Source organism: Ammospiza caudacuta, chromosome 33, assembly GCF_027887145.1.
Source record: "Ammospiza caudacuta isolate bAmmCau1 chromosome 33, bAmmCau1.pri, whole genome shotgun sequence".
Taxonomy (NCBI): Eukaryota; Metazoa; Chordata; class Aves; order Passeriformes; family Passerellidae; genus Ammospiza; species Ammospiza caudacuta.
The window spans coordinates 525268-545704 of record NC_080625.1 but is presented as its reverse complement, the minus strand read 5'-3'; the positions used below and the strand labels follow the sequence as shown (position 1 = coordinate 545704).

The following is a 20437-nucleotide window of genomic DNA, read 5'->3' as shown; positions in this document are numbered from 1 at the left end:
TCCCGTCATGCCCCGCAAGCTGCCGTTCAGCGCCAAGCGGAAAAAGCAACAGCTCCGGGACCGGAGGGAGCGGAAACGGGGCGGTGAGGGAGGGGCTGGGGGCGCCGGGAGAGGGGGCCGGGACCCCCGGGATGGGGGGAGAGGGACCCCCAGGGATGGGGGCTGGGGGCGCCAGGAGCGAGGGCAAAGACCCCCAGGAGTGGGGGCTGGGAGCGCTGGTTTATGAGAGGAAAGACTCCCAGGGATGGACGCTGGGATCTGCAGTTTATGAGGGGAAAGACCCCCAGGAATGGGGTCTGGAACCTTTGGATCGTGAGGGAAAAAAAACAGGGGTGGGGGGAAAAAGACCCCCGGGAATGGGGCCTGGAACTTTCGGATCATGAGGGGAAAGACCCCGGGAATGGAGGCTGGGATCTCCGGTTTATGAGGGGAAAGACCCCGGGAATGGAGGCTGGGATCTCCGGTTTATGAGGGGAAAGACCCCTGGGAATGGAGGCTGGGATCTCCCGTTTATGAGGGGAAAGACCCCGGGAATGGAGGCTGGGATCTGCGGTTTGTGAGGGGAAAGACCCCGGGAATGGAGGCTGGGATCTGCGGTTTATGAGGGGAAAGACCCCGGGAATGGAGGCTGGGATCTGCGGTTTATGAGGGGAAAGACCCCTGGGAATGGAGGCTGGGATCTCCGGTTTGTGAGGGGAAAGACCCCGGGAATGGAGGCTGGGATCTCCGGTTTATGAGGGGAAAGACCCCTGGGAATGGAGGCTGGGATCTCCGGTTTATGAGGGGAAAGACCCCGGGAATGGAGGCTGGGATCTGCGGTTTGTGAGGGGAAAGACCCCGGGAATGGAGGCTGGGATCTCCGGTTTGTGAGGGGAAAGACCCCTGGGAATGGAGGCTGGGAGAGCCGGGACAGAAGGGAAAGACCCTCGGGAATGGGGGCTGGGATCTCAGGATTATAAGGAGAAAAACTCCAGGAATGGGGGGAAAAATACCCCCGGGAAGAGGCCCGGGACCACCGGGATGGGACCCCCTGACCCCCACCCCACTTTTCACAGATGCCCCGGCCGGGCCAGCCTCGGGCCCCGGCAGCCGCAGCGGGAGCCGCGAGCGGGGCGGCGATGGCCCCCCCGGAGACCCCCCCTCAGAGCCCCCCCGGCGCCACGACCCCGGCAGGTGAGGGGTTAAAATAGCGGGATTGGGGCGGGGAGGGGAAACCTGGACTGGATTTCGGATGGGAGTTAAAATGAGGGAAAGCCCGGAGTGGATTCGGGTTGGGATTGGGAATAGGAGACAATCCGGACTGGATTTGGGATAGGAATGAATGGGAGGGAAAGTTTGGACTGGATTTGAGTTGGGGACTAACCTGAGAGAAAACCCGGACTGGATTTGGGGTGGGGATTAATGTGAGGAAAAGCCTGGACTGGATTTGGGATGGGATTGGGAATAGAAAAAATCTGGACTGGATTTTGAATGGGAGTTAAAATGAGGGAAAGGCCGGACTGGATTTGGGGTGGGGATTTAACAGGAGGGAAAACCTGGACTGGATTTGGGCTGGAAATGAATCGGAGGGAAAACCTGGACTGGATTTGGGATGGGAATTAACGGGAGAAAAAACCTGGACTGGATTTGGAATGGGATTTAATGGGAGGGAAAACCTGGACTGGATTTGGGATGGGATTGGGAATGGGAAAACACCTGGATTAGATTTAGGGTAAAATTGGGATTGGGGTAAAACCTGGACTGGATTTGGGCTGGGATTTAACGGGAGGGAAAACCCGGACTGGATTTCACCCAGAACCCAGGTTTAAAGCAAAACCCGGGTTGGATTCCACCTGGAATCCTGGCTGGAGGCAAAACCTGCCCTGGATTCCACCCGAAATTGGTTGGTGACAAAACCCGGCCTGGATTCCACCTGGAACCCAGGTTTAAGGCAAAACCCGGCCTGGATTTCACATGGAATCCAGGCTTGAGGCAAAACCCAGCCTGGATTTCACTGGAACCCAGGCTGGAGGCAAAACCTGGGTTGGATTCCACCTGAAATTGGTTGGTGGCAAAACCCGGCCTGGATTCCACCTGGAATCAAGGCTTTAGGCAAAACCTGGCCTGGATTTCACCTGGAATCCAGGCTAGAGGCAAAACCCGGCCTGGATTTCACTGGAACCCAGGCTGGAGAGAAAACCCGGCCTGGATCCCGGGTGTCCATGCCCACAGTGGGGTCCGTCCATGGGTGGGTGACCCCATGAGGGGGGTCCCGCCCCGGCGACCCCCCCCAATTTCCCCCCCCAGGTTCCGGCTGCAGCTGGGGGGGCCCCGGGCCGAGGCCCTGGAGCGGAGCCGGCGCCGGGCCCAGGAGGAGCTGCTGGAGCCGCTGCCCGAGAGCGCCCTGGAGCTGGAGCCCGACAGCGTCTACGGGCACGGTCAGGGGGCGGGGCCAACCGCGAGGGGCGGGGCTAACTGGGGAGGGGTCACTGGGAGCGGGAGCGTTGCGTCAGGAAAGGGTTAAATCATTTCTGGGAAACGTAAATGGTCCTGAAAAAGGAATAAACGGCTCTGGATGTAAGTAAATATGTGGATATTATGTAAATGTTTGTGTAAATATGTGAGTGGTCAGAAGGGAGAGTAGAGTGACCACTGGAGGGGCAAAGTGACCGTTGGGGGGGACAAAGTGACCATTGGCAGGGACAGAGTGACCATTGGCAGGGACAGAGTGACCACTGGGAGGGACAAAGTGACCGGTAAAAGGGATAAGTGGCCACTGGAAAGGACAAAGTGACCACTGGAAGGGACAGAGTGACCATTGGGGAGGGACAAAGTGACCACTGGAGGGGACAAAGTGACCATTGGGAGGGACAAAGTGACCATTGGGAGGGACAAAGTGACCGTTGGGAGGGGCAAAGTGACCATTGGGAGGGACAGAGTGACCACTGGAAAGGACAAAGTGACCACTGAAAGGGACAGAGTGACCGCTGGAAGGGGCAAAGTGACCACTGGACGGGATTAAATGATCACTAAAAGCGACAAAGTGACCATTGGGAGGGACAGAGTGACCACTGAAAGGGACAAAGTGACCGTTGGGAGGGATAAAGTGACCATTAAAAGGGATGAGTGGCCACTGGAAAGGACAAAGTGACCACTGGAAGGGACAGAGTGACCATTGGGAGGGACAAAGTGACTGTTGGGAGAGACAGAGTGACCATTAAAAGGGATAAGTGGCCGTTGGAAGGGACAAAGTGACCACTGGAAAGGACAGAGTGACCACTGGAAGGGACAAAGTGACCGTTGGGAGGGACAGAGTGACCACTGGAAGGGACAAAGTGACCACTGGAAGGGACAAAGTGACCACTGAAAGGGACAAAGTGACCGTTGGGAGGGACAGAGTGACCACTGAAAAGGACAAAGTGACCACTGGAAGGGACAAAGTGACCACTGAAAGGGACAAAGTGACCATTGGGAGGGACAGAGTGACCTCTGGAAAGGACAAAGTGACCACTGAAAGGGACAAAGTGACCGTTGGGAGGGACAGAGTGACCTCTGGAAAGGACAAAGTGACCTCTGGAAAGGACAAAGTGACCACTGGAAGGGACAGAGTGACCACTGGAAGGGATTAAACGACCACTAACAGCGACAAAGTGACCGTTGGGAGGGACAGAGTGACCAGTGGAGGGGACAAGGCAACCCCTGTCAGTGCCCGGTGTCCCTTGGAGGTGCCACCACCCCCCTGTGACCCCCCCCGTGTCCCCCCCGTGTCCCCCCCGTGTCCCCCGTGTGTCCCCAGGCCTGGATTTCCCGCGGCGCCCGCCCTGGAGCTTCGGGATGAGCCCCGAGGAGCTGCGGCAAAGGGAGGAGGCGGCGTTTGGGGACTTCCTGAGGGCCCTCGGGGACACCCCCGGGGACACCCCCGGGGACAGCAGAGGGGACAGCCGGGGCCTGGCGCCCTTCGAGCACAACCTGGAGGTGACGCAGCCTGGCTTTGGGCACGTTTTGGGGGGGTTCAGGGGGCTTTGGGCACGTTTTGGGGGGGTGTTGAGGGGGGTTTGGGGACGTTTGGGGGGGGTTTGGGGACATTTGGGGGGGCTGAGGGGGGTTTGGGGACGTTTGGGGGGCTTGAGGGGGGTTTGGGGGGGCTGAGGGGGGTTTGGGGACGTTTTGGGGGGCTTGAGGGGGGTTTGGGGACATTTTGGGGGGGCTTGAGGGGGGTTTGGGGACGTTTGGGGGGGTTTGGGGACGTTTTAGGGGGGTTGAGGGGGGTTTGGGGACGTTTTGGGGGGTTGAGGGAGGTTTGGGGACGTTTTGGGGGGGTTCAGGGGGGTTTGGGGACGTTTTGGGGGGTGTTGAGGGGGGTTTGGGGACGTTTGGGGGGGGTTTGGGGACATTTGGGGGGGTTGAGGGGGCTTTCGGGACGTTTGGGGGGGTTGAGGGGGGTTTGGGGACATTTGGGGGGGTTTGGGGACGTTTGGGGGGGCTGAGGGGGCTTTGGGGACGTTTTGGGGGGGTTCAGGGGGGTTTGGGGACATTTGGGGGGGTTTGGGGACACTTTGGGGGGTTGAGGGGGCTTTGGGGACGTTTTGGGGGGCTGAGGGGGCTTTGGGGACGTCGGGGACAGCCGTGGGCGGGCGCAGCCCCAGCGCTGTCCCCGATGTCCCCCCAGACGTGGCGGCAGCTGTGGCGGGTGCTGGAGATGTCGGACATCGTGCTGCTCATCGCCGACGCGCGGCACCCCGTGAGTCACCGCGGCACCTGCGTGGGGCACCTGGGTGCCACCTGTGGGGCACCTGTGTGTCACCTGGGTGTCACCTGGGTCACCCTGGGTGTGTCACCTGGGTGTCACCTGTGTGTGTCACCTGGGTAACCCTGGGTGTGTCACCTGTGTGTCACCTGGGTGTCACCTGGGTCACCCTGGGTGTGTCACCTGTGTGTCACCTGGGTGTCACCTGGGTTTGTCACCTGTGGGTCACCCTGGGTGTGTCACCTGGGTCACCCTGGGTGTGTCACCTGGGTGTGTCACCTGTGTGTCACCTTGTGCCATCTGTGTGTCATCTGTGTGTCTCCTTCTGTCACCTGGGTGTGTCACGTGTGTGTGTCACCTGGGTCACTCTGGGTGTGTCACCTGGGTGTCACCTGGGTGTGTCACCCTGGGTGTGTCACCTTGTGTCACCTGGGTGTGTCATCTGTGTGTCTCCTTCTGTCACTTGGGTGTCACCTGTGTGTCACCCTGTGTCACCTGTGTGTCACCTGTGTCAGCTGGGACTGTCCCTGCGTCACCTGTGTGTGTCACCTGTGCGTCACCGTGCGTCATCCGTGTGTAATCTGTGTGTCCTGGGATCGTCCGTGTGTCACCTGTGTGTCATCTGGGAACGTCCCCGTGTCCCTGACTGTCCCCTCGGTGTCCCCTCGGTGTCCCCGTGTCCCTTTGTGTCCCCTTTGTGTCCCCGTGTCCCTGACTGTCCCCTCGGTGTCCCCTTTGTGTCCCCTTGGTGTCCCCTTTGTGTCCCCGTGTCCCTGACTGTCCCCTCGGTGTCCCCCAGGCCCTGGGCGTCCCGCCCTCGCCGTGCTCCCACGTCACGTGGGACCTGGGTGTGTCCCCATGACTGTCCCCGTGTCCCTTTGTGTCCCCTTGGTGTCCCCTTTGTGTCCCCTTGGTGTCCCCTTTGTGTCCCCGTGTCCCTTTGTGTCCCCTCGGTGTCCCTTTGTGTCCCCGTGTCCCTGACTGTCCCCTCGGTGTCCCCGTGTCCCTGACTGTCCCCATGTCCCTTTGTGTCCCCTCGGTGTCCCCGTGTCCCTGACTGTCCCCTCGGTGTCCCCTCGGTGTCCCCAGGCCCTGGGCGTCCCGCCCTCGCTGTGCTCCCACGTCACGCGGGACCTGGCCAAGGGTCTCATCCTCATCCTCAACAAGGTGGACCTGACCCCGCCCGCCGTGGCCACGGCCTGGAGCCACCTCCTGAGGGCCCGGCACGGCCCGGCCAGGGTGGTCCCGTTCAGCACCAGCCCCGGGCCACCCCCAGCCCCTGGTAAATGTGGGATTTGGGGTGAATTTGGGGGATTTGGGGTCGATATTGGGGGGTTTGGGGTCGATATTGGGGGTTTTTAGGGGATTTCGGGGTGACATTGGGAGCCACCTCCTGAGGGCCCGGCACGGCCCGGCCAGGGTGGTCCCGTTCAGCACCAACCCCGGAGCACCCCCAGCCTCTGGTAACACCCTGGAACAGTTTTGGGGTGAATTTGGGGGGTTTTGGGGTGATATTGGGGGGTTTGGGGTCGATATTGGGGGGTTTTGGGGGGTTTTTAGGGGATTTCGGGGTGACATTGGGCGCCATCTCCTGAGGGCCCGGCCCGGCCAGGGTGGTCCCGTTCAGCACCAGCCCCGGGCCACCCCCAGCCCCTGGTAAATGTGGGATTTGGGGTGAATTTGAGGGATTTGGGGGATTTGGGGGTTTTGGGGTGAATTTGGGGGGTTTTGGGGTCAATATTTGGGGTGATACTGGGGGATTTGGGGCAGTTTGGTCCCGTTCAGCACCAACCCCGCAGCAGCCCCAGCCCCTGGTAAATGTGGGATTTGGGGTGATTTGGGGTGAATTTGGGGTCGGTATTTGGGGTGATTTGGGGTGAAATTGGGGGGTTTTGGGGTGAATTTGGGGTCGGTATTTGGGGTGATTTGGGGTGAATTTGGGGGATTTGGGGTGAATTTGGGGTCAAGATTTGGGGTGAATTTGGGGTCGATATTTGGGGTGATTTGGGGTGAATTTGGGATTTGGGGTGAATTTGGGGTCGATATTTGGGGTGATTTGGGGTGAATTTGGGGTCGGTATTTGGGGTGATTTGGGGTGAATTTGGGGGGTTTTGGGGTGAATTTGGGGTCGATATTTGGGGTGGATTTGAGGGGTTTTGGGGTGAATTTGGGGTCGATATTTGGGGTGATTTAGGGGTGACATTCAGGGGGTTTTGGGGTGGGGTTCTGCAGGGTTTGGGGTGGCATTGAGGAGGTTTGAGGTGCCCCTGAGCTGTTTTTGGGGTGCCGATCCCCCTCCTTGTGCCCCCCAGGGCTGCAGAAGAGGCAGAAGAAGGGCGGGCACTGGGCAGGTTTTGGGGTGACGTTTGCCATTTTTGGGGTTCTCAGGGATGTTTTTGGGGTGGCATTTGCTGTTTTTGGGGTGGCATTTGCTGTTTTTGGGGTGACATTTGCCATTTTTGGGGTTGTCGGGGATGTTTTTGGGGTGACATTTGCTATTTTTGGGGTTCTCGGGGATGTTTTTGGGGTGACATTTGGTGTTTTTGGGGTGACATTTGCTATTTTTGGGGTTCTCAGGGATGTTTTTGGGGTGACATTTACTATTTTTGGGGTGGCATTTGCCATTTTTGGGGTTCTCAGGGATATTTTTGGGGTGACATTTGCCATTTTTGGGGTTCTCGGGGATGTTTTTGGGGTGATATTTGCTATTTTTGGGGTGACATTTGGTGTTTTTGGGGTCCCTAGGGCTGCAGAAGAGGCAGAAGAAGATTGGGGGGGTGCTGGGCAGGTTTTGGGGTGACATTTGCTATTTTTGGGGTGGCATTTGCTGTTTTTGGGGTGACGTTTGGTGTTTTTGGGGTGGCATTTGCTGTTTTTGGGGTTCTCGGGGATGGTTTTGGGGTGACATTTGCTATTTTTGGGGTTCTCAGGGATGTTTTTGGGGTGACATTTGCTGGTTTTGGGGTGACATTTGCTATTTTTGGGGTGGCATTTGCTGGTTTTGGGGTGACGTTTGGTGTTTTTGGGGTCCCCAGGGCTGCAGAAGAGGCAGAAGAAGAGGGGGGGCCGCTGGGGCAGCGCTGTGGGACCCCGACTGCTGCTGGAGGCCTGCGAGGAGATCGTGGGGGGGGCAGGTGCGTGGGGAGGGGTCCTGGGGGGGTTTGGGGGGGGGGTTGGGTCATTGGGGAGGGGTCCTGGGTGTCCCAGGGGGTCCCAGGGGGTCTCGGGGGGGTTTGGGGTCACCCCAAGGTGGGGGAATGGACACTGGGGTCACCCATCCAGGCCCTGCCCAGGGCGGATCCTGCTTAGCTTTGTAATTGGGGGGGGTGACACAAGGGGGGACTCTGTGGGGGGATTCCTGTGTCCCTTAACCGCCCCCAGTCCCTCCCAGTCTGATCCCAGTCCATCCCAGTGTCCCCCAGTCCCTCCCAGTCCATCCCAGTTCATTCCCAGTCCCTCCCAGTTTGCTCCCAGTCCCTCCCAGTCCCTCCCAGTTCCCCCAGTCCCTCCCAGTCCCTCCAGTCCCTCCCAGTTTATCCCAGTCCATCCCAGTCCATCCCAGTTTGATCCCAGTCCATTCCCAGTCCTCCCCAATCCCCCCCAGTCTTTCCCAGTCCCTCCCAGTTCATTCCCATTCCCCCCAATCCCCTCCCAGTCCCTCCCAGTCTCCCCAGTATCCCCCCACTGACCATCCCCAGTCCCCCCCAGTCCCTCCCAGTTCATTCCCAGTCCCACCCAGTCCATCCCAGTTTGATCCCAGTCCATTCCCAGTGCCCCCCAATCCCCCCCAGTCTTTCCCAGTCCCTCCCAGTTCATTCCCAGTCCCACCCAGTCCATCCCAGTTTGATCCCTGTCCATCCCAGTCCCTCCCAGTTTATCCCAGTCCCTCCCAATCCCCTCCCAGTGTCCCCAGTATCCCCCCACTGACCATCCCCAGTCCATCCCAGTCCCTCCCAGTTTGCTCCCAGTATCCCCTGTGTCTCTCCCAGTCCCTCCCAGTATCCCCAATATCCCCCCAGTCCATTCCCAGTCCATCCCAGTTTGCTCCCAGTCCCCCCCAGTCCCTCCCAGTGTCCCCGCTGTCTCCCCAGTTGACCTCAGCAGCTGGCGGGCGCGGCTGGAGCGGGCGGAGCGGCGCCGCGAGGACGATGAGGATGATGAGGATGAGGATGAGGAGGAGGAGGAGCCGCCGGGAGGGGAGGAAGAGGAGGAGGAGGAGGGGGCGGGGCCTGGGGGCGTGGCCCCGCCCCGGCAGTGGGAGCGCTACCGGCACGGCGTGCTGACCCTGGGCTGCGTGGGTGCGTCGGGGGGCGGGGCTAAGGGGGGCGTGGTCAATGTGGGTGTGGCCTGTGATGGTGTGGGCGCCGTGGGTGTGGTTTCAATGGGTGTGGCTTTGCCTGGGCGTGGTTTGTGTGGGTGTGTCTCACTGTGGGTGTGGCTGGTGATGGGCGTGGCTCACTGTGGGTGTGGTCAATGTGGGTGTGTCTCACTGTGGGCGTGGTTTAAGTGGGTGTGTCTCACTGTGGGCGTGGTTTGTGTGGGTGTGGTTTATGTGGGCATGGCTCAGTGTGGGTGTGGTTTGTGTGGGTGTGGCTGGTCATGGGCGTGGCTCACTGTGGGCGTGGTTTATGTGGGTGTGTCTCACTGTGGGTGTGGTTTATGTGGGTGTGTCTCACTGCGGGTGTGGATTATGTGGGTGTGTCTCACTGTGGGCGTGGTTTATGAGGCTATAACTCACTGTGTGTGTGGTTTATGAGGCTATAACTCACTGTGTGTGTGGTTTATGAGGCTATAACTCACTGTGTGTGTGGTTTATGAGGCTATAACTCACTGTGGGTGTGGTTTATGAGGCTGTAACCCACTGTGGGTGTGGTTTATGAGGCTATAACTCACTGTGGGTGTGGTTTACATGGCTATAATTCACTGTGGGTGTGGTTTATGAGGCTATAACTCACTGTGGGCGTGGTTTATGAGGCTATAACTCACCGTGGGTGTGGTTTATGAGGCTATAACTCACTCTGTGTGTGGTTTACGTGGGCATGTCTCACCTGTCGCTCTCGCCTCGCCCAGGGCTGCCCAACGCAGGTAAATCGTCGGTGCTGAACGCGGTGCTGGGCCGCAGCGCTGTGGGCGTGTCCCGCGCCCCCGGCCGCACCCGCTACTTCCAGACGCATTTCCTGACGGCCACGGTGCGGCTCTGCGACTGCCCCGGGCTGGTGTTCCCCTCCCGGGCCCCACCTGAGCTACAGGTGAGACCTGAACCTGGACAGGTGTGACCCAAACCCGCCAGGTGTGACCCAAACCCACCAGGTGTGACCCAAACCCACCAGGTATGAACTGAACACCCCCAGGTGTGACCCAAACCCACCAGGTATGAACTGAACACCCCCAGGTGTGACCCAACCCCTGCCAGGTGTGACCCAAACCCACCAGGTGTGACCCAAACCCACCAGGTGTGACCCAAACCCTCCAGGTGTGACCCAAACCCACCAGGTGTGACCCAAACCCACCAGGTGTGACCCAACCCCTGCCAGGTGTGACCCAAACCCACCAGGTGTGACCCAAACCCCACCAGGTGTGACCCAAACCCTGCCAGGTGTGACCCAAACCCCACCAGGTGTGACCCAAACCCACCAGGTGTGACCCAAACCCCACCAGGTGTGACCCAAACCCCACCAGGTGTGACCCAAACCCACCAGGTGTGACCCAAACCCCACCAGGTGTGACCCAAACCCCGCCAGGTGTGACCCAAACCCATCAGGTGTGACCCAACCCCTGCCAGGTGTGACCCAAACCCTGCCAGGTGTGACCCAAACCCACCAGGTGTGACCCAAACCCCACCAGGTGTGACCCAAACCCATCAGGTGTGACCCAAACCCACCAGGTGTGACCCAAACCCCACCAGGTGTGACCCAAACCCCACCAGGTGTGACCCCCAACACCCTCAGGTCCTGGCAGGGCTGTACCCCATTGTTTCTCTCTCCCAGGTCCTGGCAGGGGCATACCCCATTGTTTCTGTCCCCACAGGTCCTGGCAGGGCTGTACCCCATTGTTTGTTTATCCCCACAGGTCCTGGCAGGGCTGTACCCCATTGTTTTACCCCATTGTTTCTCTCCCCACAGGTCCTGGCAGGGCTGTACCCCCTCGCCCAGCTGCAGGACCCCTACTCTGCCGTGGGGTTTTGGGGTTTTTGGGGTCTCTCATTGTGTTTCTCTCCCCACAGGTCCTGGCAGGGGTGTACCCCCATCCTGTACCCCATTGTGTTTCCTGTTTCAGGTCCTGGCAGGGCTGTACCCCATTGTTTTACCCCATTGTTTCTGTCCCCACAGGTCCTGGCAGGGGTGTACCCCATCGCCCAGCTGCAGGACCCCTACTCTGCCGTGGGGTTCCTGGGCTCCCGCCTGGCCCTGCCCCCCCTGCTGCAGCTGCGCCCCCCCAGCGGCCCCGGCTGGACGGCCTGGGAGCTCTGCGAAGGTGGGCACCTGCCGGGACCTTCCAGAACCTTCCAGAACCTTCTATAACCTTCCATAACCTTCCATAACCTTCCGGAACCTTCTATAACCTTCCATAACCTTCTATAACCTTCCAGGACCTTCCATAACCTTCCATAACCTTCCGGAACCTTCCATAATCTTCCATAACCTTCCATAACCTTCTATAACCTTCCATAACCTTCCATAACCTTCTATAACCTTCCGGGACCTTCTATAACCTTCCATAACCTTCCGGGACCTTCCATAACCTTCTATAACCTTCCAGGACCTTCCATAACCTTCCATAACCTTCCATAACCTTCTATAACCTTCCGGGACCTTCCATAACCTTCTATAACCTTCCGGAACCTTCTATAACCTTCCATAACCTTCTATAACCTTCCGGGACCTTCCATAACCTTCCGGGACCTTCCGGGACCTTCCATAACCTTCCATAACCTTCCGGAACCTTCCATAACCTTCCATAACCTTCCATAACCTTCTATAACCTTCCATAACCTTCCATAACTTTCCATAACCTTCCATAACCTTCCGGAACCTTCCATAACCTTCCATAACCTTCTATAACCTTCCATAACCTTCTATAACCTTCCATAACCTTCCATAACTTTCCATAACCTTCCATAACCTTCCATAACCTTCCGGAACCTTCCATAACCTTCCATAACCTTCTATAACCTTCCAGGACCTTCCATAACCTTCCATAACCTTCTATAACCTTCCGGGACCTTCCATAACCTTCCGGGACCTTCCGGGACCTTCTATAACCTTCCGGGACCTTCCATAACCTTCCATAACCTTCCGGAACCTTCCGGGACCTTCCATAACCTTCCATAATTTTGGGATTTTTTTGGGAATATTCAGGAATATTTGGGTTTTATTTGAGATTTTTTTGGGGTTTATTTGGGAATGTTCAGGAATATTCAGGAATACTTTTTGGGGTTTATTTGGGATTTATTTGGGAATATTTGGGATTTATTTGGGGTTTATTTGGGATTTATTTGGGAATATTTGGGATTTATTTGGGATTTATTTGGGGTTTATTTGGGAATATTCAGGAATATTTGGGATTTATTTGATATTTATTTGGGATTTATTTGGGAATACTGGGGAATTATTTGGGATTTATTTGGGGTTTATTTGGGGTTTATTTGGGAATATTCAGGAATATTTGGGATTTATTTGGGTTTTATTTGGGAATGCTATTTCATGGCCATTTTGGGGCGATTTTTGGCGTATTTTTCCTGCCATTTTCTGGCCATTTCTGGGTGATTTTTGGTGTATTTCTCCTGCTATTTTGGGACCATATTTGGGGTATTTTTGGGACATTTCCCCTGATATTTTCTGGGTGATTTTTGGTGTATTTCTCCTGGTATTTTGGGGCCATATTTGGGGTATTTTTGGGACGTTTCCCCTGATATTTTCTGACCGTTTCTGGGTGATTTTTTGTGTATTTCTCCTGCTATTTTGGGGCCATATTTGGGGTATTTTTGGGACATTTCCCCTGTTATTTTCTCACCATTTTTGGTGATTTTTTGTGTATTTCTCCTGCTATTTTGGGACCATATTTGGGGTATTTTTGGGACATTTCCCCTGATATTTTCTGGGTGATTTTTGGTGTATTTCTCCTGGTATTTTGGGACCATATTTGGGGTATTTTTGGGACATTTCCCCTGTTATTTTCTGGCCATTTCTGGGTGATTTTTGGTGTATTTCTCCTGGTATTTTGGGACCATATTTGGGGTATTTTTGGGACGTTTCCCCTGATATTTTCTGACCGTTTCTGGGCGTTTTTCCCGCAGCCTGGGCAGAGCAGAGAGGCTACAAAACGGCGCGGGCGGCTCGGAACGACGTGGCCAGGGCGGCCAACGGGCTCCTGAGGATGGCGGCCGAGGGCAGGATCAGGCTGTGCTTGAGACCCCCGGGCTACTCCCTGCAAAAAGGTACCCAAATATCCAAAACTGGGGAGTTGGGAGCCAGAAATATCCAAAACTGGGGAGTTGGGACCCAGAAATATCCAAAATTGGGGATTTGGGACCCAAAAATATCCAAAATTTGGGATTTGGGACCCAAAAATATCCAATATTGCGGATTTCAGACCCAAAAATATCCAAAACTGGGGAGTTGGGAGCCAGAAATACCCAAAATTGGGGAGTTGGGATCCAGAAATACCCAAAACTGGGGAGTTGGGACCCAAAAATACCCAAAACTGGGGAGTTGGGACCCAGAAATATCCAAAATTGGGGATTTGAGACCCAAAAATATCCAAAATTGGGGATTTGGGATCCAAAACAACCAAATTTGGGATTTTTTGGGGTGAATTTGGGGCATTTTGGGTCCTTTTTTTGGGGTTTTTTTTTGGGTCTGGGTCCCTCCCGGGTGGCCCCGCCCCTTTGCCCCACCCTCCTTAGCCCCGCCCCCTCTGCCCCTCCCCCAGAGCACTGGGAGCTCCACCCCGACACCGCGGCCATGGCGGCCATGACAGGGGGCGGGGCCAGCGCCCCTCCCCCGCCCGGCGCCGCCTCCAGCACCGAGGACGACGAGGGGGAGGAGCCAGAGGAGGCCACGCCCCCTCCCAGCCCCGCCCCCAATCCCTTCGCGCTGCTGGGGGAGGACGAGTGCTGAGCCACGCCCCCTTTCCACAGAGGAGCCAATCGGAGTGCGCGGATTAGCATACAACCATATATGGAATAAAGGGTTTATTTCTGCAGAGCTGATTGGCTGATCCTGGTGATCCTGGCCACCAATCAGAGCACGGGGGCGGGGCCTGGGGAAGTGAGGTCATTGTTAGGCCACACCCATTTCCTTATGTGAATTTGACTCCACCCAACACAGCCACGCCCACAATTTGGGCATTGCTCCACCCACATTCCCTTATTTGGGTGTTGCCCCACCCACAATTCCTTATTTGGTATTTGCCCCGCCCACATTCCCTTATCTGGGTTTGTCCCCTCCCACATTTCCTTATTTGGGTTTAGCCACACCCACATCCCCTTGTTTGGATTTAGCCACACCCACATTTCCTTATTTGGTTCTTGCTCCACCCATAATTCCTTATTTGGTATTTGCCCCGCCCCTTTTGCCATATTTGGGTTTGGCCACACCCTCTTATGCCCTAAACCCCGCCCTCTTTAAGCCACACCCAGAATTCCATATTTTTATTTAACCCCGCCCCTTTTCCCACACATGCCCCGCCTCCCTCTGACCTGTGGGTGTGTCCTGTCGGGGTGGGCGTGGCCGTGGTGGGCGTGGCCCGGGCGGGCACAGGAAGCGCCTCCTGAGGCCGCAGCCGAGGCAGCGCTGGATGAGGCGGGGCTGGCCACGCCCTGGGGCGGGGCAGGGGGCGGGGTCAGGCACGGGCACGACCACAATGCTCCGGTGATGTCACACAACCCAAAATCCCCCAAAAAACTGCCCCAAAATTCCCCAAAAATCCTCCCAAAACCTGCCCCAAAATCCCCCCAAAATGCCCCCAAAATTCTCCAAAAACTGCCCCAAAATCCCCCAAAAATCCTCCCAAAAACTGCCCCAAAATCCCCCCAAAATTCCCCCAAATCCCCACGAATCAACCCAAATTCCCCCAAAATCCAATGAATTCCCCCCAAATCCTCCCAAAGTCGCCAAAAAATTCCCCCAAATCCCCAAAACTCCACAAATCCCAGGTCCTCCCAAAATCCCCAAGAATCTCCCCAAAAAAACCCCAAAAAATCCCCAAAATCCCCCCAAAGCCCCCCCAAAAATTCACCAAACTGCCCCAAACCCTCTCAAAATCCCCAAATCCCCCCAAAACTCCCCAGAACCTCCTCAAACCCCCCAAAATCCCCCTCAAAAAACCCCAAATCCCCCCCAAATCACGACACAAATCCCAAAATTCCCCCCAAAACCCCTCAAAATCCTCCCAGAAAATTCCCAGAAATCCCCAAAAATTCCCCAAAATCCCAAATTTGCCCCCAAATTTCACCTCGGATCCGGAGCCCGCTCCCGGCCCCCGGCGCCTGCAGGGAGCAGCAGCGGCGGCACAGGCGGCGCTTCACCGACGGGCACCTGCGACAAAATAAAATAAAATAAAGTAAAATAAAATAACACAAAATAACACAAAAATCAACCCAGAATAACCCACAGGCGGCGCTTCACCGACGGGCACCTGCGACAAAATAAAATAAAATAAAGTAAAATAAAATAAAACAACACAAAATAACACAAAAATCAACACAGAAAAACCCACAGGCGGCGCTTCACCGACGGGCACCTGGGACCACGTAAAATAAAATGAAATAAAATAAAATAACACAAAATAACACAAAAATCAACCCAGAATAACCCACAGGCGGCGCTTCACCGACGGGCACCTGGAGTGAAATAAAATAAAATTAAATTAAATTAAATTAAATTAAATTAAATTAAATTAAATAACACAAATTAGCACAAAAATCAACACAAAAATAACCCCAAAATCAACACAAAATAACACAAAAATCAACACAGAATAACCCACAGGCGGCGCTTCACCGACGGGCACCTGCGACCACATAAAATAAAATGAAATAAAATAAAATCAAATCAAATAACACAAAAATAACCCCAAAATCAACACAGAATAACCCACAGGTGGCGCTTCACTGACGGGCACCTGGGACCACGTAAAATAGAATAAAATAAAATAAAATAAAATAAAATAAAATAAAATAAAATAAAATAACAGAAAAATAACCCCAAAATCAACACAGAATAACCCACAGGCGGCGCTTCACTGACGGGCACCTGAAGTCAAATCAAATTAAATTAAATTAAATTAAATAAATTAAATTAAATTAAATTAAATTAAATTAAATAACAAAAATTAGCACAAAAATCAACACAAAAATAACACAAAAATCAACACAAAATAACCCAGAGGCAGCGCTTGACCGAGGGGCACCTGGAATCAAATAAAATCAAATAAATTTAAATAAAATAAAATAAAATAAAATAAAATAAAATAAAATAAAATAAAACAAAATATAAAATAAAATAACACAAAAATAACACAAAATAACACAAAAATAACCCCAAAATCAACACAAAAATAACCCCAAAATCCACACAGAATAACCCAGAGGCGGACCTGGAATGAAATGAAATGAAATGAAATGAAATGAAATGAAATAAATATAAAATGAAGTAGAATAAAATAACACAAAAATAACACAAAATAAACTAAAATGAACAACCCAGAGGTGGCGCTTGGCACTGGGGGACCTGGAATGAAATAAAATAAAATAAAATAAAATAAAATAAAATAAAATAAAATAAAATAAAATAAAATAAAATAAAATAAAATAAAATAAAGTTTAGTAAAATAAAATAAAAATAAAGTAAAATGAAATAAAATAACCCAAGATCAACACAAAATACTCCAAATTAACTCAGAGGGGGCCCTGGGGGGGACAAAAACCAACACAAAATTGCACAAAATTCACACGAAATAACCCAAACCCAACACGAAAGAACAGAAAATCCTCCTGAATAACCCCAAATACTCAAAAAACCACCCTGAAATCTCCCCAAAATAACCCAAAATCCACCAAATTACCCCCAAAATCCCCAAAAAACTCCCCCAAATCACCCAAAAAGCACCCCAAGATCCCCCAAGCCCCTCCCAACAAAAAACAAAATCCCAGAAAATCCCAGAAAATCCCCCCAAATTCCCCCAAAATTCCCCCAAAATTCCCCCAAATCCGCTCCAAAATCCCCTCAGAACCTCCAAAATCTCTCCAAATTCCCCCCAAAATCCCCCAAAATCCCCCAAAACCTCCAAAATCCCCCCAAACCTCCAAAATTCCCCAAAATTCCCCCAGAACCTCCAAAATCCCCCCAAATCCCCTCCAAACCTCCAAAATCCCCTCAAAACCCCTCCAATGTTTCCTCCCCACCCCCCAGAATCCCCCAAAATCCCCCAAAATCCCTCAAAATCCCCCAAAATCCCCAAGAATCCCCCAAAATCCCTCAAAATCCCCAAGAATCCCCCCAAAATCCCCCAATTCCCCCAAATTCCCCCCAAATCCCCCCAAACCTCCAAAATCCCCTCAAAACCCCTCCAATTTTTCCTCCCCACCCCCCAAAATGCCCCCAAAATCCCCCAAAATCTCCCCAGAATCCCCCCAAATCCCCTAAAATGCCCAAGAATCCCCCCAAATCCCCCCAAAATGCCCCAAATTCCCCAAACTTGTCCCAAACGCCGCCAAGGAACCAAAATCCCCCCAGAATCCCCAAAAATCCCCCCCAAATCCCCCCAAAACCTCCAAAATCCCCTCAAAACCCCTCCAATTTTTCCTCCCCACCACCCCAGAATCCCCCAAAATCCCCCAAATCCCCCCCAAAATCCCCCCAAACCCCCCAAAATCCCCCCAGAATTCCCCCAAATCCCCCAAAATGCCCCAAAATGCCCCAAACTTGTCCCAAACGCCGCCAAGGAACCAAAATCCCCCCAAAATTCCCAAGAATCCCCCAAAATCCCCCAGAATCCCCCAAAACCTCCAAAATCCCCCAAAACCTCCAAAATCCCCCCAAATCCCTTCCAAACCTCCAAAATCCCCTCAAAACCCCTCCAATTTTTCCTCCCCACCCCCCAGAATCCCCCAAAATCCCCCAAAATCCCCCCCAAAATCCCCCCAGAATTCCCCAAAATCCCCCCAAAATCCCCAAGAATCCCCCCAAATCCCCCAAAATCCCCCCAAATCCCCCCCAAAATCCCCCCAGAATCCCCCAAATCCCCCCAGAATTCCCCCAAATCCCCCCAGAATCCCCCAAATCCCCCCAGAATTCCCCCAAATCCCCCAAAATGCCCCAAATTTGTCCCAAACGCCGCCAAGGAACCAAAATCAGCCCAAGACCCCGGAAAACGCCCCCAAACCCCCCCCGAAACCTCCCACAAACCCTCTCGGAACTGCCCCAAAGCCCCCTCAAAACCCCTCCAATGTTTCCTCGCCGCCCCCCAGAATCCCCCAAAATCCCCAAAATCCCCAAATTTGCCCGAATTTGCCCGAATTTGCCCCAAATTCCCGCATTCGCGCTCACATGCGGAGCACGAGGCGCCGCGCCGCCGCCCGCTGCGTGCGGAGCAGGAACCGGGCCAGGCCCGGGGCCACCGGCAGGCACCAGTGAGCGGCCTGCGGAGGGAATTGGGGGGAAAATCGGCGATTTGGGGAAAATTCAGAAAATTTGGGATTTTTGGGGGATTTTTTGGGGGATTTTTCAGGGGTTTTTGGGGGGGTTTTAGGGGATCTGTGGGGGATCCTTTCGGGATTTTTGGGGAACTTTTGGGAGACTTTTACGGGGGTTTTCTTGGAGATTTCTTGGAGATTTCTTGAGGTTTGAGGGGATTTTTGAAGGATTTGGGGGCATTTTTGGGGATCTGGGAGCAGAGTTTGGGGTTTTTTGGGGGGATTTTGGGGTTCTTTGGGGGATTTTGGGGCGCAAACCCCTCCCCAAACACCCCCGACCCCGAGGACTCCCAAAAATCTCCAAAAAATTCCCCAAATTTCTCCAAAATTCCCCCCAAACCCCACCTGGAACAGGAAGTTCAGCCTCTGCAGCGCCTCCCGGTCCTTCACGGGCGCCGCCATCTTCCCCAAAGCCCCGCCCCTCGTGGGCGTGGCCGCGGCTCCTCATTGGTCACCGCCTCAGCGCGGTGGGCGTGGCTTCGTTTTAACGTTACGTCACCTCCGGGACGGTTCGGGGACATTTTTGGGGTCCCCTCCCCCCATTTGGGGACCCCCGGTGGGAAAATTGTCCTCAAATCCTCAAATTATCACAAATTATCCCCAAATTATCACAAATTATCCCCAAATTATCACAAATTATCCCAAATTATCCCAAATAATTTCCAATTCTTTCCCAAATCTATCCCAAATTATCCCCAAATTATTTCACATTTATCCCAAAATTATCAGGAATTTTTTCCAAAATTATCCCCATTTTTTTTCCAAACTTATCCCAAATTATTACTAAGTTATTCCAAATTTATCCAAAAACTATCACAAATTATTCTCTTAATATCCCCAAATTATTCCCTAATTTTTCCCAATTTTTTCCTAAATTAGCACAAATCATTCCCAAATTATCCCCAAAATTATCCCGAAATTATCCCAATTTATTCCCGAATAATTCCCAATTTTTCCCCAATTTATTCCCAAATTATCCCAATTTATTCCAAATTTTTCCCCAATTTATTCCCAAATCATCCCCAAACTATTCCAAAGTGTCACAAACTTATTCCCTTAATATCCCCAAATTATTCCCTCATTTTTTCCCAATTTTTTCCCCAAATTATCCCAAAATTATCCCCAAAATTATCCCCAAATTAATCCCAAAATTATCCCAAAATTCTCAAATTTATCCCGAAACGTTCCCACATTGTGCCCGAATTCCCGAATTGTCCCCGAGTTCGGTGTCCGTGTGTCCCGTGTCCCTCTGTCCCTCCCCGTGTCCCTCTGTCCCTCCCCGTGTCCCCGTGTCCGTCCCCGTGTCCGTCCCCGCGTCCCTCTGTCCCTCCGTGTCCCTCTGTCCCCAACTCCACCGCCCGTGCCCGCGTTCCGCTGTCCCTCCCCGTGTCCCTCTGTCCCTCCGTGTCCCTCTGTCCCTCCCCGTCCCCGCATTCCGATGTCGCTCCGTGTCACCCTCGTGTCCCCGTGTTTGTGTCGCTCCTGTCCCCGCCTCTGTCCCCGCCTGTCCCCGCCGGTGCCACCCCCGTCCCCTCCCCGTGTCCCCGCATTCCGATGTCCCCCCGTGTCCATCTGTCCCTCCCCGTGTCCCTCTGTCCCTCTGTGTCACCCTCCTGTCCCTCCCCGTCCCCGCATTCCGATGTCGCTCCGTGTCCCTCCCGTGTCACCCTCGTGTCCCCGCGCTTGTGTCGCTCCTGTCCCCGCCCCGCGGTGCCACCTCCTGTCCCTCCCCGTGTCCCTCTGTCCCTCCCCGTGTCCCTCTGTCCCTCCGTGTCACCCTCCTGTCCCTCCCCGTGTCCCTCTGTCCCTCCCCGTGTCCCTCTGTCCCTCCGTGTCACCCCCGTGTCCCTCCCCGTGTCCCTCTGTCCCTCCCCGTGTCCCTCTGTCCCTCCGTGTCACCCTCCTGTCCCTCCCCTGTCCTTCTGTCCCCTCCCCGTGTCCCTCTGTCCCTCCGTGTCACCCCCGTGTCCCTCCCCGTGTCCCTCTGTCCCTCCCCGTCCCCGCATTCCGATGTC

General features: G+C 54.3%; 2 protein-coding genes and 1 pseudogene across 2 annotated transcripts; 2 read left to right on the top strand and 1 right to left on the bottom strand.

Annotated features, from left to right (window-relative positions):
- Nucleotides 1-20437, top strand: part of LOC131570177 (zinc finger protein 665-like) — a 507112-nt pseudogene that overhangs the window by 244882 nt on the left and 241793 nt on the right.
- GNL1 (G protein nucleolar 1 (putative)) lies at nucleotides 8-13930 on the top strand. The gene is made up of 12 exons (XM_058822562.1): nucleotides 8-83; nucleotides 1056-1173; nucleotides 2287-2417; nucleotides 3776-3954; nucleotides 4649-4720; nucleotides 5816-6008; nucleotides 7762-7860; nucleotides 8818-9024; nucleotides 9797-9975; nucleotides 11056-11200; nucleotides 13023-13163; nucleotides 13658-13930. The coding sequence occupies exons 1-12, from the start codon at nucleotides 8-10 to the stop codon at nucleotides 13843-13845; spliced, it is 1728 nt and encodes a 575-aa protein (XP_058678545.1). The 3' UTR covers nucleotides 13846-13930.
- On the bottom strand, nucleotides 13884-19518 carry RPP21 (ribonuclease P/MRP subunit p21). Its single transcript, XM_058822590.1, has 5 exons — nucleotides 18768-19518; nucleotides 18277-18368; nucleotides 15182-15264; nucleotides 14427-14546; nucleotides 13884-13987 (listed from the first exon to the last, which is right to left on the bottom strand). Exons 1-5 carry the CDS (start codon nucleotides 18822-18824, stop codon nucleotides 13968-13970), a joined length of 372 nt encoding a protein of 123 aa, XP_058678573.1. The 5' UTR covers nucleotides 18825-19518; the 3' UTR covers nucleotides 13884-13967.